The 15,272-nt window shown below is 34.5% G+C and overlaps 4 protein-coding genes across 6 annotated transcripts; 2 read left to right on the plus strand and 2 right to left on the minus strand.

The window, feature by feature from the left end:
• Positions 1 to 13: 13 nt before the first annotated feature.
• Positions 14 to 1,477, minus strand: LOC106643934 (DET1- and DDB1-associated protein 1). Its single transcript, XM_014359267.2, has 4 exons — positions 1,062 to 1,477; positions 673 to 811; positions 541 to 602; positions 14 to 460 (listed from the first exon to the last, which is right to left on the minus strand). The coding sequence occupies exons 1-4, from the start codon at positions 1,095 to 1,097 to the stop codon at positions 359 to 361; spliced, it is 339 nt and encodes a 112-aa protein (XP_014214753.2). The 5' UTR covers positions 1,098 to 1,477; the 3' UTR covers positions 14 to 358.
• A 628-nt stretch (positions 1,478 to 2,105) lies between these two features.
• On the plus strand, positions 2,106 to 5,211 carry LOC106643838 (TBC1 domain family member 31). Its single transcript, XM_014359121.2, has 4 exons — positions 2,106 to 3,850; positions 3,931 to 4,400; positions 4,471 to 4,700; positions 4,765 to 5,211. Exons 1-4 carry the CDS (start codon positions 2,414 to 2,416, stop codon positions 5,058 to 5,060), a joined length of 2,433 nt encoding a protein of 810 aa, XP_014214607.2. The 5' UTR covers positions 2,106 to 2,413; the 3' UTR covers positions 5,061 to 5,211.
• Positions 5,209 to 6,610, minus strand: Aprt (adenine phosphoribosyltransferase). Of its 2 annotated transcripts, none has more exons than XM_014359383.2 (4): positions 6,211 to 6,610; positions 5,873 to 5,958; positions 5,489 to 5,799; positions 5,209 to 5,388 (listed from the first exon to the last, which is right to left on the minus strand). In XM_014359383.2, exons 2-4 carry the CDS (start codon positions 5,953 to 5,955, stop codon positions 5,264 to 5,266), a joined length of 519 nt encoding a protein of 172 aa, XP_014214869.2. In that variant the 5' UTR covers positions 5,956 to 5,958; positions 6,211 to 6,610; the 3' UTR covers positions 5,209 to 5,263. The 2 variants fall into 2 exon arrangements, with proteins under 2 accessions (XP_014214869.2, XP_014214864.2); XM_014359378.2 differs by having other exon boundaries at positions 5,209 to 5,406.
• A 345-nt stretch (positions 6,611 to 6,955) lies between these two features.
• Positions 6,956 to 12,521, plus strand: Stam (signal transducing adaptor molecule). 2 transcript variants are annotated; one of them, XM_089593105.1, is made up of 10 exons: positions 6,956 to 7,469; positions 7,758 to 7,918; positions 8,142 to 8,393; positions 8,487 to 8,562; positions 8,640 to 8,846; positions 8,918 to 9,037; positions 9,107 to 9,295; positions 9,375 to 9,793; positions 9,881 to 10,083; positions 10,701 to 12,521. In XM_089593105.1, the coding sequence occupies exons 1-10, from the start codon at positions 7,427 to 7,429 to the stop codon at positions 10,837 to 10,839; spliced, it is 1,809 nt and encodes a 602-aa protein (XP_089449231.1). In that variant the 5' UTR covers positions 6,956 to 7,426; the 3' UTR covers positions 10,840 to 12,521. The 2 variants fall into 2 exon arrangements, with proteins under 2 accessions (XP_089449231.1, XP_089449232.1); XM_089593106.1 differs by having other exon boundaries at positions 6,957 to 7,469; positions 10,722 to 12,521.
• The last annotated feature ends 2,751 nt before the right edge of the window (positions 12,522 to 15,272 follow it).

Consider the following 15,272-nt stretch of genomic DNA (forward strand, 5'->3'; position numbering starts at 1 on the left):
TTGAATTATTGTTTATCATCTTATTTTTCTAAATACATTTATGTACATAACGAGTTCAAAAAAATCATAATACGATGAATCACGATGTTAAAAATTCCAACACTTATATCATAATCATAATCCTATGTATTTTACAAAATAATATTAACAATTTTTCAGAGGAAAGACACGACAAATTGAACACAACTTACAAAGCTGTAGTAGAAGTTAGTTGTTTAAGAGCGAGGAAAAACTCTCAAACTTTAAGAAGATATCTGTAAGGTATGCAAGTTGTTTGAAATCTGGTTTCAATAATTGTGCTCTCTGCATAGTAACTTAATAACTAAAATTACATGTATGATTGTAAAGTAAATTGTACTTATATGGTACTGCTGATGTCTAATCTAGGTCGCTTTCGCCCCTCTTCTGGGGAATCACCATTTGTTGACAGCAAGTCCCTTTTTCTTCCGTTATTTGCCAACTAAAAACAAATTGTAACTAGAAATTGTTTGGATTTGTGGTAAACGTAAAATAAAATAAATTAATACGATTGATCCTTACATTTTTATCCCATTTCTGATGCAAATATTTTAAAATAATCGTTTTCGTTTCCGTCACAATAACTGAAAAAATAAAATATACTCAATGTTAGTTTTCTAATGACAATCATATTCATGATTATGAGCCACATACCCTGTTCTGAAGGATAGTCTTTTGTGGGAAGATAGACAGATGGTCGTTTTATGCAAGTCCTATTAGCATTGTCCGTGTGGAAATTAGCAAAATTGTTTTCATTGATCGAAGGCAATCCACTGAGAAACTCAGCAACAGACTGAAATCATAAACCCATGCAGATAGCAGAAATAGATACAACAAATGAAGCCAACAAGTACCAAAGTACAAAGGCAGTCAATGAGGTTAAATTGTTAAAAACTGATATGAAAAAGACAATCTGCATTCCAGAAGGTTAACTAATCGTGTTATTCAAACAAAGAACTTGTAAAAGTTTGCACAAATAAGTCTGGAATAGCTGGTAAACTGGTTTGTAAATAACCTGAAAGGAAAATTTGAGAGATGCTTACCGTTTTGGAAGATTCTGAGGCCCCGTTCAGGACCATTTTTAAAAATACAGCAGACTCCTATATGAAGCAGATTTGATGGCAAACGAGAAATCAAGTGAAAAGATCTTATTGCTTCGTGAAAAACACAAGAATACACGGAACTTCTAACTTTGCCTCCAGCGTTTTGATGATACTTCTTTTGTACACTTTGTCTAGTGTTTCAGTCGAGAATGTAAGTATATACTGCAGCATACGTATACGACTAAAGTACACGTTTGCTCCAAAATTGTCCAAATATACTGTTTACATCAGCTGTATAAGCACGAAATAGTCGAGTCCAGACGACTCGATACGGTATAGGCAAACCTTTCGGAGCAAGTCATTTTAGGAGTGGCATTTACCTATACATTCCTTTTACTTGGGTAGTCTATACCAGGGTATATAATATATGGAAGAATGAAAGTACTCGGACAATCTTTTTTTTTTTTTTTTTTTTTTTTAACAAGTAAGTACTTGCATAATTTTTTCTTAACCGACGCGACTACTTGTAAAAAATATTATGTTTTAACAAGACAAATATGCGACAGAGTCTGCGAGCTTACATTCATTCAACTAAATTATTTTTCACTCGTTAAGCGCACTCGTAACAAACAATATAATTTTCATACTTACTAATACGCGTTTCTCACGCTCCCATTGGCCAGGGCACAAGGTTCGTTTGGGGCTTAGCTTGGAGCAGCTCGGAGGAGCTCTACCGAACTTTGCCCCAAAACACGCGTTTTGCTCCGAGCTCATCGGAGCGCCTCTGAGCAAATTCCTACAGTCAGTATATCTATATTGACAGTCTTGGCAATATAAATTTTTATTTATTTATACGCCTTGGCCATAAATATATAGACATATTGACTGTAGGAATTTGCTCGGAGGCGCTCCGAGCTGCTCCAAGCTAAGCCCCAAACGAACCTACAGTTAACGAGTCAGATGCAGCGTTGCCGTTCTATACAAGCTAGCTGGCAGGATCCATAGAGGCAAAACAATCAAACATAACCGGCAACGTTGGCTCGCAACAAGGTGAGAGAGAAAAACGCGTACCGCTTCAAATGCCGCTATGTCGTTTGATTAATGAGTCTGATATGGTGCTCGCACCGATGTGTACAAAAATTTAAAATCAAAACGTGCCTCAAGTAGTGATGAAAAAGTTGAGTGAACATCAGGTGAATGTGCCAAGTCCGAGGTATCAGTGGGAAGAGGATGCAGAAAGCGACCTACATTAATTGGAGCCCAGGTGACCTTCGACCCCTTTTTGCCTGCAGCGGAAACCTGTTGCATTGTGTATACTTGCTTGAGAGTTGACAGACGGAGAACCCGTGAGGATGGAAGTTGTCAAGTGGAGCGAGCTCGACAAGAAGCCTAGCTGCCCGAACCACTATGTGTTCCGAACAAGATCGGTGTACGAAGGTAGCAGCAGCTGCTGCTCCAAACCCTTGACCGTCAACTTCACCCACTGTGCCTTCGATCCGCACGACGAGGCGCTCGTTGCCATCGACAACAATGGCATGGCCTACTACATTGACCTGACTGATGCTCCTGCTTACAAGAAATTGGGCTGTATCGGCCTATGCACGTTTTTGACCTTCAATCCCTATGACAGGGGTGAGCTCTTGATTGGCTTGAGTTCCACAAACATCAAGGTCATGAGGATCAATTCCATCAACGATTTCTGTTCCTTGTCTGGGCACACCGCACCACCCAACGATATATCGTTTTACAAGGAGTACTGCCTGACTGTCTCCAACAAGGAAGTTATCGTGTGGCACGTCAAGTCTTACTGCAGAGCTCACATGCTACGTCTGAACGTCAAGAATTTGGTCATCAAGAAGGCCAAGTTTTCGAGTTTGGGCGTCGTTGCCGTTTTGTATCAGAGTAACGTTATACAGACTTGGATGTTTCAGCAATTTCAGCAGGATAACAAAATGGACTTGGAAAAGTTGGGACTGAAGAATGTCAAGGACTTTGACTTTACCAAGGATGGCAGAGCCATGATTGTCTGTGGATTGCAAAATACCATTTTAGTGTTTTTCACGTCAAATTGGCAGTTGATGAAAAGAATGGACTTTCGGGAAAGTTTCAGCGGAAGCAGACAGCTCGTTGTGATTCCAGTGCCTTTAGATGGGGGAGCAAATTCGATTATTGCAGTCATCACTTCTGATCGCATGCTCAGGTTTATAAACTTGGCAATGGCTAGTGTCTTACAAAACTGTTGTGACTTGCAAAGTGGTTTCAAAAGGATGGTTGTTTCACCCAGAGGGTATTTCATGGTGCAGATAAGTAAACATGGTTTTTTAGAAATTTCCATGTTAGATAAGGTTTTAAATATAAAAATTAGCTCTTGCTCGAGTAGCGACAAAAGCAAGGAACGAGCGCCAGTAATAAAAAAGTCAGCAACCTCGTCTGTTTTTCATAAAGCAGAGTACCATTTAAAATGCGTGAGAACTGCTTTGAAAGAAGAATTGAAATTACCTAGACTACTTCCTATTTTGAAAGAATTTGGAGAGTACCCTGGAAAGTACAGAAAGCTCATTTGGATGACAATAATGGAATTACCTAGTAATAAAAAAGCTTATATAGATTTATCTAACAAGACTCCGCATGAAGCTATGTTTCAGTTGCTAAAAAATGATCCCTTGTTAGAAAGATGTAAGAGTTCTCTTTTAGGGACAACAGTGAGTTGTTTACTCCACTGGTGCCCAGTACTCAAAGAGTGTATCTACATTCCAAAACTTGTAGTGCCTTTTTTAAATGTTTTTCAGGTACATTATTCAATCATCATTATATTAATTATGTCTTTTGATTTTAATTTAAAAGAAATTTTTTTTTTTTTTTTTTTCAGAAAAATCCTGTTATGGGATTTGAAGCGATACTTTATATATTGTTAAATTACTGTCAAAGATGGTTCGAGTACCATCCCCTGCCACCACTAAATATTTTAGGTATAGTGGAGAATATTTTACTAGAAGCAGATCCACAGCTCTTCGATTATTTTTGTGAAAAAAATATCTCTTCAACCGACTACGCTTGGCCTATGATGCAAACTTTGATGACTGAAGTGCTGTCTACAAATGATTGGTTAATTATGTGGGATCACATTCTTTCGATTCAAAAACCTTGGTTCTTTTTAATGTGCATAATAGCCTACAGTATATTGCATAGAATAATCATTATGACAAAGCTTCAAAAAGCGAATGACATTAGGCAATTTTATAAGACTGAGGGACACGTCTCTATGAAAACTTTGTTAAAATTGGCTTACAAATTTGACTGTGGAACGCCTCCTCGAATTCATCCGCGGCGATATCTCAGGTACTTGAACTTTTAAACGCATTTAATAATTAGATTCAGTAAATTCATTAAATTTTGTGGTTTATTCTAGATATGAAATCATGACGGTGCCGAAAGATGGGCCATATTTACCATTTTTGCAAGATGAATTCCCGAGTTACTTGACAGATGAGTTACGCGGATTAAATTTAAAAAATCTCAAAGACAAAGAGCGTCGTTTAAAAGGATTTTATTTACACGCTATGGAACTTTTAGAGGAAAAAAGACTGTGCGAAGAAAGCGAACTTTTTATGAGACATGTACATAAGATGCGATTAAAAGGTAAATTTTTTTATGATTAATACAAAAGATTAGTTAATTGTTATTGAACCAAGGATTTTTTTAGAACTTCGCAAGTGCTACGAAAATCGAGTGCACGACGACGAAAGGCTACTAGAGTACGTGAGACACAAAACAGATGCTGTGAGTCCCGCCGGTTATTTACGTGAAGACATGCATAACAGCGTAATGAGTTTAAACGGGCGAAAATCTGGTTGTACAGCGGATTATAAAAAAAAGAAAAGAAGAAAAAGCAAATCGGAAAGTTGTAAGCAGTTGCAGGAACAAGTTGAAAGACTCGAATATGAAGTACAAAGATTGCTCACAAAGCTACAAAGTTCATCAAGGTCCCGATATATATAGGGTGTGATGATTGTATTATTTATGGTTGAGCGCTTGACACTATAACGTTATCTAGTCCTATTAAGATTTTAGAAAGTTAAACAGTTAATGGATTACAAATATATTTTTATATATTTCTATAAAATAAAAAAATATAAATTTTCACAATTTTTTTACGTGTAAAATGGTAACTTGCTAATTTTAGCCAGCTGCAAAAACACATTTTACGAGTCGTATTGTATCAAAGAATGAACTGGAGCCGTTAACTTTGTACGGCCTTTCAAAGAACTCAATTCTACGATGAAAAAACATTGAACAACACTCATTCCAGCTGATTTTACTAATTTTTCTGCAGCTTCCATAGTTCCTGAAATAAACATGTTTCAAGTACAAATTATTTTTTTAGAGCAGAGTAATATAGTTCATTCGAAATAAGATTAGCTCTATACCTCCAGTAGCTATGAGATCGTCTACAAGAAGAACTTTATTTTTTCCATGCAAGTCATTAATTTGCATTTCTATGGTATCTTCACCATACTCCATAGTATAATTTTGTTGAATAACTTTGCCAGGTAGCTTTCCCTTTTTTCTTATTGGAATAAACGGTTTAGCTAACCCAAGACTAATTAGTGGACCCAGCAGGAATCCTCTTGAGTCTAATCCCACAATTAATTCAATATCTAAGAGAGCAACGTGACCAAGTATTAGATCCGTCATTGCTTGCATAGCTGCTGCATTTCTGAATATTCCAAATATATCTCTGAAAGTAAAATTTGATTGTAATAATAACTAATTGAATACAAATGTTAAAGCTAATAGGTTCACTTCTTTACCTAAATATTATTCCTGGTTTTGGGAAATCAGGATAGCTTGTAAGGGCATCTTTTACCAATTTCAATTTTTGGGATTTTTCCATTTTCTATTGAGTGTACGAAAATATTATTAACGATACCAAGTAACGATAAATAATGTCTTCATGAAAAAAATATCATAAATGTCGCATAATATTAAGAAACGCACCCTTTATTTTATACAGATAAAAGAAAAAATATTTTACTTCTCATTTGACTGTAAATGATGAATTAAAAACAGATATTTTAATATTATTAAAATAAATAATTAAAATAATAATTCAGATTTAAATCATAACATTGTCCATATTGTTACTTACATCGACGTTTAGTGTGAACGATTTTCCAAAAGCAAAAACAATTGATATTTCTGAAATTTCGTAGGTTACATTGAGAAAAAAAAAAATTGTTTTACAAGTAATCGTGAGGTGACAATTTAGTAAACGTAAAAAAATTTTTAAAAACTTCGGAACGAAAATTTACCCGAACAAAATCAAATATCAAAGATTGTTACTGTCACCTCATGTTTCTTTAAGCGCGTGATAAGCACTCGATGTGCTTTCGATAACCACACCCGCAATGATAATAAGTTTTTTTAAGCGTAACTCCATTCATGCGAAACAGTCAAGAGATTGCGCGAGCAAACAAACTTCGATTGTTTTGCAACTTATGTGTCATATCAAAATCTATAAGCAGTAAATACATTTTCTGAAAATACAATCGCTGACCAGTCGCTTACAAACATCACTCATCAACGAGCTTTGTTAACTTTGTAAATTAAATGTAAACAAACAAATTCATGGTTTTTTCAAGTACTACGAGGAGATATGCAACAAGTAAGTTTGATGATTGATTTGATTTTTTATCAAATTCACGATGGATTTCCAAAATTTTTTTTGTTTTTCTAAAAAAATGATCAAATTTTTTTAATAAAAATTACATTCAGGATTTACCTAAGAGTTCCTACCTGACCAGCAGCTGCTCATTTTCATCACATGTGAGCTGAGCTGAGCTGAATAAACCTATACCTATTGAGGGTACGAAGAGGAGAAGTGGGGGTACTAGAAAAAAAAAGGAGAAATAAAATTTTTTGGAGTAATCTTATGGGCCAGCAAAAGATACACATATATAACGTCACAGTGCACTTACACACAAGGTACCCATTGTAGAAGATTTTAATCTTGTAGAATATGTTATTAGTCATCCGTACGACGACGAGCGACGTCTTTACTGTTAATTGTTATTATTAATCAGCTGCATTGAATGCGCAGCTAGAGTTGAGGGATAACAAGAACGACGTCAACGTATGAAAAACAAATTATCATCATCGTATGTGTTGAGCGACGCCTGAACAGCCGCAGTGTGGTGACAGTTCCATGCAACACCAAATCTCCTTGTGTAAATCTAAATAAATATTGCATTACTTGGAGCCAAAAGAGAAGCCCTACGGATACCCACCCTCGTATACTTAAGTCGAGGAATCACGTTTGTTACGTGTTTTTTTCATAGCTTTGGCTGAGTAAAAAAGCAGCCAAGATGATGAGTTTTCTCTCTGGCTCGCCTTTTGACGCTGACGTCGGTGAGTGTATATACCTACCTGTTTTACGGTATTGCTTTCTTCTCGTCATTGTTGTTTTAAAGACTGATTTTTGCTGAACAAAACGCGCAATTTACTTATTGTGTAAAGTGCCAATCATGATAAGAGTTATCATTTCAGCATTTAGTTTTACCATTTTTGTTTTCATTGCTTGATACACTAACTCTGCTGTTTGAACAAAGATATTTTATTAATTTACAATGGCATAATTGTTCATCCTTGGTTTGGAAAATAAATGTGAGTACTAATGTAGATTTTTTTTTTTTGCAGAAAAAGCGACCAGTGAAAAGAGTACAGCTGAAGATTGGGGTCTCATCATGGAGATATGCGACAAGGTCGGTAATTCACCTCACCATGCCAGGGACTGTCTTCGTTCCATCATGAAGAGATTAAATGCCCAGGATCCGCATATTGTGATATTGGCTGTGACTGTGAGTAATTGCTCATTGCTGTAGTTCATTGTTCGTTAAGGTTATCAAAAACATACGTTTTCTGTGTAATAACTTTATTGCATCAGATTCAATGAGTTTGTCTGATATCTGAGAAAAGCCAATAATTTTACATGGCTTGTCATTTAGATCTAGTATGGATAATAACTGATACATTTGGCAAATTTCTAACGCAAAATTTTAATATAATACAATTTTTTTACAGTTACTTGATGCCTGCTCCAGTAATTGTGGAAAAGTATTTCACTTGGAAATTGCATCAAGAGATTTTGAAAATCAGTTTCTGAAGCTCATAAACAATAATCGTAGTCAACCAAAAATTTATGAAAAATTGAAAGGACTTTTAAAAAAGTGGGCTGAAGGTGATTTTAAGACAGATCCTCAGCTTAATCTGATTCCAAGTCTGTATCAGAAACTAAAATCGGAAGGTCATGACTTTTCTGCACCCACTGAAACAGTAAGAAAATTTATTTTGTTTTCGGATTTTTTTTTATTATTATTTTTTTAATACTTTCTATCCAATAAAACGCTTATTCTTCCAATTTTGTAGCCAAAACAAACTTATGCAGTGTGTAAGGATCCAAACGTTGTTACCAGTACTCAAGAAGAAGAAGAGATAGCCAAAGGTAACTTTCTTCTTAATTTATTATCTCTTAAAAATAAATAAGTATAATAAAGTCTATAAAATTGTTCCGATTTGCAGCTATTGAATTATCACTTCAAGAAAGTACCAAGCAGTCAACTATTTCCCATCACAGTTCACCATCCTCTAAAAAACCACCCAGTCTGTATCCAAGCGTGAGCTCAGCATTAGTTACTTCTGCCAACCTGGAAGGCAGGAAAGTTAAGGCGTTGTATGATTTCGAAGCCGTGGAGGATAACGAACTAACATTTTCTGCAGGAGAAATAAGTAAACATTTATAAATCTTTTAAGTAAACGATAAATTGATTGCAACCACTGACAACTTTTATCGATTATAGTTCATATTTTGGATGATTCTGATCCAAATTGGTGGAAAGGCAGTACCCCACGAGGTGAAGGATTGTTTCCTTCAAACTTTGTCACGGCTGATTTAACTATTGAACCAGAACAATTCACCAGTAAGTATTTATTTCAACGTTATTTTCGATTACGACAAATTTTTTAAATGTTTTGTACGTTTTTTTTAGAATTAGAAAGCAACAGCAAAAAATCAGTTCAGTTTTCTGAAGAAGTGGAAGTAAAAACTATAAAAAAAGAACCAGAGGTGGTAGAGGTTCAAATAAATGAACAAAAAATGGACAGACTTCTACATCTATTGCTTGAAGCTGACCCTCAGTCTGGTGCCACTGATCCTCAAGAAATGATAGACTTAGAAGGTAATTGTGATAGGAATCTTATTAATGGGAACCGCTTAACTTAGTATTATTTTATTAATAATTCAACTTGTTATATCAGAACAAGTCAACGCAATGGGACCACTAATAGACACAGCTCTAGAAAAAGTAGATAAGCAGCACTCCATTCTGACTCAATTGAGTTCTGATTTGGTGGAAGCTATGAACTTGTACCATACACTGATGCGAGAACCTGCCATATCCAGCTACACTTTACCTAAAATGCCACCCCAGCAAATGGTTTATCCATTCGGTCACCCTCAAGCTGGTCATTCGCAGATGGTACATCCTGGACTAGCTGGACACCCTCAGGTGATGCAAGGTGGACATCTGCAAGGGGGGCACTCTCAACAGGGTCACCCACAAGTCATCCCTGGACACGTTGGTCATCCGCAGGCCTCTCATCCTCATCCACAGGTGGCACACCAAGTACAGCATCCGCACCCTGGACATTCACACCCTCAGCAAGGACTCCCACACGTAAGTGCATATTAAACAAAAAAATTGCCTTAGAATCAGAAAATTTAAATAAGTATGAATTGTAATGATTTTCTATTTTTTTTTCAGATGCTCAACGGTGTCCAGCCGGTACCTGATATGGACAGTTTAATGAATATGTATCGAGGAGGATCTGTCTCTGGCTTGAGTGGGCACAACATGACGTTACCTCATCATTTTCATACACCTGCTGGACTGAAACAAATACATCCCGAAGAGCGCCCAGAAACTCAACAATCCAATCAAAGCAACATTCCTTATATGCAACAAGGGTAATTGATAGACAATTTTTTATATTAATTTTTTTTCAATTTGCTAGCTTTTATTTATTGATTACTCCATTTTTATAAGTGCGTAGTAAATATAATAACTTGGTTAAAAATTTTAAAAATCTTTATAATTTCATTACATTAAGTTTTATTTTACTTAACAGCTGTTTTGATAAACTATACATTACTGAGATATTGAGTATTCGTGTAAATGTATTGAAATACTTAGCATCTGAAAGAATCATAGTGTATCAAAAAATCTGTAGTGTAAAATACAATTTAAGGTCATTTGTAGATCTTTAAACTCAAATTAATTTTATTTACGCTCCTTAGATGTAGATTTTTACCTAGTGAATTTGTTATTTGAATACAATCACCTGTAAAAATCACCCACTTGCTTTTTGACTAGACAATATTTATTGATCAGAAAGGGTTAAAGTATTATGAAACATTAAAAAGAATATCAAAGCTATTCGTAAATAACTATAATGTTGTTGAAGATCTGGAGTTATGGCACAACATTAGTGACTCTTTGTGCATGAGTAGACTCATGATACCTTACTTTGAACTTGTTGATAATAACAACATTTTTTCATAATCACTAAAATTACAAGATTTAGTTTGTTAATGTATCGTAACAGATTATCAGGACATAGCGGAACTCCAGTGTCCCACATGACGCAAGTGCCGTCTGGTCAACAGCTCAGTAATCAGCCACAACAACAATTTCCACCACCTAACGGTCAACGCATATTATAAGTACGAGAAGATAAATTTTTAAGTTTATCACGGACGATGGATGAAAACACGGAAATAAATCTATATTCAGCGATCGCACGGTATCCGCTATACTCTGAAACGTCGAAAAATATATATCTGCTAGCTAAAAATCTTCGGTCTTTCGTAATCAAGATTTGGCGCAGTTGATTTCATACACATTACATGGTGTACCTACATTTACATGTACACGTGTATGGTGAATTGGTGATACTGTAAGGGTATGCGTGATTCGATATAACTAATTCTGTTGATTTTTATAGCGAGAAAAGTTAAGGTAAAAAGAGCAATCCTCATGATATAACAGTGTACTGATCCGCCAATATTATATGACGGAGGAAAGAAAACTACCACGATGCCAGATTAATATACACATATACATATTATTGCATTCCCATGTCTTTTTTGATTCTAGCGATGATTATCCGTTTATTAAAATTTTTTAGTAATATATTAAATCATGTAGTAGTTACTACATAATACATTATTACATGAAACAGTTAAGTAACATTACAAGTGAAGAATCCAGCCATCAATTTGTACTTCAGAAGTATCAAATAAAATATTTAGTTGAATTCTGAAACATAAATTAGTGACAGGGTAATCATGAAAAACTATATTAATTTTTTATTATTTAATAGTTTTTTAAGTTGAAAAAGATGGACGCCGTTTGGAAGAAAATTCGATATGCAAGTAATTTAATAAGCCTTTTCTAGTTTTTATACCAATGTAATGAAAAAAAAAAAGAAACAAATAAATGCATCAAAACAAACGAACAAAAAATTATACACAGTCCTGTCAGTCCTCCTAATTTAACTGGCAATATTAGCTGTGTATAATCTTATTAATGTATTGTAAGCTAACGGGTCTATAATACATTAAAAGTCTAAATAATTTCTCAAAATTTCTCCAGATAAAACGAAGTAAAAAAAAAAAAAAAAAAAATCAATTTATTTAAGAAGACTACAATTAAAGTGTATATCGATAGTTGAAAAACCATTCAACTGCTGTAAATAATTTTAATTAAAAATGGTGTAATAAGTTAGCGATAAAATGAACGATATAGAATTCTGCGAAGTTTATAAATGCATACCTTTTGGCTTGTTTGGCAATCGATGCCTGCGGAAAATTGAAATATGCGTTAAGTGCAATGAATGCGTTTTATTGTTGCGTTGGTCGAGGTGAAAAAAAATCCGAGTGATAAAGAATAAAGTCTTTTTGATCCAATAACGAATATTATTCTGTACACGAGTGGTGTTTATATGTGCGCTTTTTAACTCTATTTTACGTGAAAGACGCGTTTATTCAAAACAAAAGATAAGAAGTATATGCGATCGAGAAAACGGAAACGGAAGCTGCGGGTCCAGCGGCGACTTGACTGACACGACAGAGTTTGATAAACTTCTTTAACTCTATTTTTTTTTTTTTTCCTCAAGCCGTGATCTACAATTCAATACTTATACTTACTATTAATAATTTTTTTCGGTCTTGCCCCGAACTTTGCAAGGATTAGAGAGGATTTTATGTATATTAATAGTATATGAAAACGAGTCTGAAAGAATGAGCGAGAGGATTCTTTAATGAAACGAAAAAAGATGTCATAATTACTATTATTGTATTCGTTATGTTGTAATTAAACTATCATTATTTACGTAAAAAAAAAAGATATTTTACTTTTTTTTTTCATCCATCCTGACCATTTTTATTCGCATTTGTTCTCGTGAAACATTTTGTAATTTGAATAGTACAATTTAACCGCGAATACACTTTTGGCATACACGTTTTAAATTACCCATAAAAAGTCATATTCATGTAATGTTGAAACGCTTTCCATCGCAACTATCAGCGTTATAACAATTTAAAGATACCACATCTTGTAGCAGTAAATATGTATCTGGATGAAGGTAAGTCCATACTTACTTATTCTATTTCAACGTATACGACATAAGGAAATATAGGATATACTTTCTACAAACGGAAATCATCACGGTGTAGGTGTACGTACGCAATGATCGTAATTATTTATTGACACTTTCTTTCGAGATTCTCTATATAGCTTTCGCTCGAATCCATGTAAGTACTTCGAACCACAGCCGCGGCATTACTTGTCGTTTTATTCTTCTATTTTGATGCTATCAAGTACGATACTTTGTTCTCCTCAATAGCATTTTTGTTTATTTGTTGAATTGGAAATAGATGCTTTCCGGCCATTATGTGCCCTAAGGATACCCTACTTTTACGTAATTTTTAATCACGCAAATTTCTCAAACAATGCCAATTGACAGTTAACTGTTTTTTTATCTATCTGTGGGATTAGTTGCGGCTGGTTTATCTTAATCGATTGCATCATTGCATGCAGCACTACCATAAGTTGTAATAATTATTCGGATCAGCGCCATCTAGCGGTCTTCATTTTTTCGCGAAAAGTGGCTCCTAAAATTCTGAAGCAGAGCGATCAGGCTTAGAGCCATTTAGTCAATTATAAACCAGCCGCAACTTATGATAAAGCTATAAAATAAAAAAATAACGATACGTGTGTTTTTGGCGGCAAGTTAACAATCTATCTAATGCTTAAAAATTTATCTTCAAAAGTACAAACACATAGGAGGTCGATTTTTTGGTAGAAAATAGATTGTTAACTTGCCGCCTAAAACACATGTATGATTATTTTTTTCATTCCATAGCTTCATCATGAGTTGCGGCTGGTTTATAATTGATTAAATGGCTCTAATCTTGATTGCTCTGATTGAGAATTTTAGGAGCCACTTTTGGCCAAAAAATTTAGACCGCTAGATGGCGCTGATCCAAATAATTATTACTGCTTACAGTAGAACCATAACATTTTCTGGGCTATTTGCGGCGAGTCAACAATTTACCTTTTATCCGAAAATCGACCTCCAAAAGTATAGATATTCTACTTACATAGTTCAATAAAATCGAAAAAATTTTTTGCAGTTTGTGACAAGTTTGGAACCGATCTTATGGAAATTTGGTATGAAAATTAAAATACCCATCTTGTATTAAAATTTGCACCCGTGACATTAATTGGAATGCAACTAATAAATATTCGCGAAAATGGCCAAAAATGACGGTTTTTGGAGATTTGTAAAAAAAAAACAACTGGGTGGATTTTAAAAACTGGTTTGGCCATTATTACCATTTTTTGGAGGGCCTTCGCTGACATTTCTAGCAACACAATTTTACTTAAATCACTTTTAATTTTCAAATTCTTGTGGTTACTTTTTTTTCATCCTAATAATTGCAATTTTTGGAAATTTCAAAGGATTTTCTACCAATTCTACAGTCTACGATGCAAATCGAATGCACCCATTGTCAATTTAAAAATATTTGCATAGACCGAAAATTGCATGTGAGTTTTAAATTTTAAACACGAACATAATATGAACAGTAACTTTTAACTTTTCAACATCTACCTTTTCTTATGATTTACTTTACTTTTTGAAATTTTTGTTTAATCATGTGCATATATTATGAACTTTTTCCTCTCTTCTATTTTATGGTTGTTGTCTCTATTCAAAATTTTATGAGGTAATGATTTTCCGTTTTCTCCTTACGATCGCTTATTTTTAGCTGCGCGACTTTTCCATGAGTTCTACAGAAAATCTCTCCCATCACTTTTCTCTGGTAATAAAAATTGACGAAGCTTACAGTAAGCAACTGATGAAAAATTAAAAAATATGTATATAATCGTAGCAGTGGCCTTAATGAGACTATTAATGAGAGAAAAAAAAACATTAGTCTAATTGATGGTAAACGTGACTACTCGATATGAAAAGAGTCGTTTGGCTTGAAATTGTTGTGGTATATACTTCTTTCTTGGGCGACGATGTCTTACAATCGAGGGAAACATCGTTTTATCGGCTAAAGCGACCCTCGAAGCAACAATTACACTGTCCTTCGACTATAAAGCTACCCCCTCATTACAACTCCGTAAGTTCCACATACCCCACAATGAGGAAATAAAGTGTTGTTTTAATACGTGAAATAATAAAACGACAATTTTCTATAGACTTACATGCAAGGACACACATTACATATACTTCACGAGAATCGATACAAACCATCAGACCAACACAGTTTACCAATAATATATACATATACATACACCTTTAGTCAAATCATCGTACGCGTGTATTTTAATAAATAGTATGTGCTTAACAAAAACTATAGTGTTTGCTGACATAAATGAAAAAAAAAAAAAAAAAAAAAAAAACACACGAGGAACAATAATCCTTGTTAGGTGCGTTTTTTTCTTCAAGTCGATCATTTCAGGGTATTGGCTTTTCCTTAATGGTACATGAACATATTATATAGTTGCACGTATACGAGATATAATATGTATGCGAACCGATGAAGCAAAACGAGATTTTTTTTTTATGATAAAAACAAAGCCA

The sequence above is a fragment of the Copidosoma floridanum genome, unplaced genomic scaffold (genome assembly GCF_036245765.1).
Source record: "Copidosoma floridanum isolate Cflo_tuat_1 unplaced genomic scaffold, Cflo_Japanese_pri ptg000019l, whole genome shotgun sequence".
Classification (NCBI taxonomy): Eukaryota; Metazoa; Arthropoda; class Insecta; order Hymenoptera; family Encyrtidae; genus Copidosoma; species Copidosoma floridanum.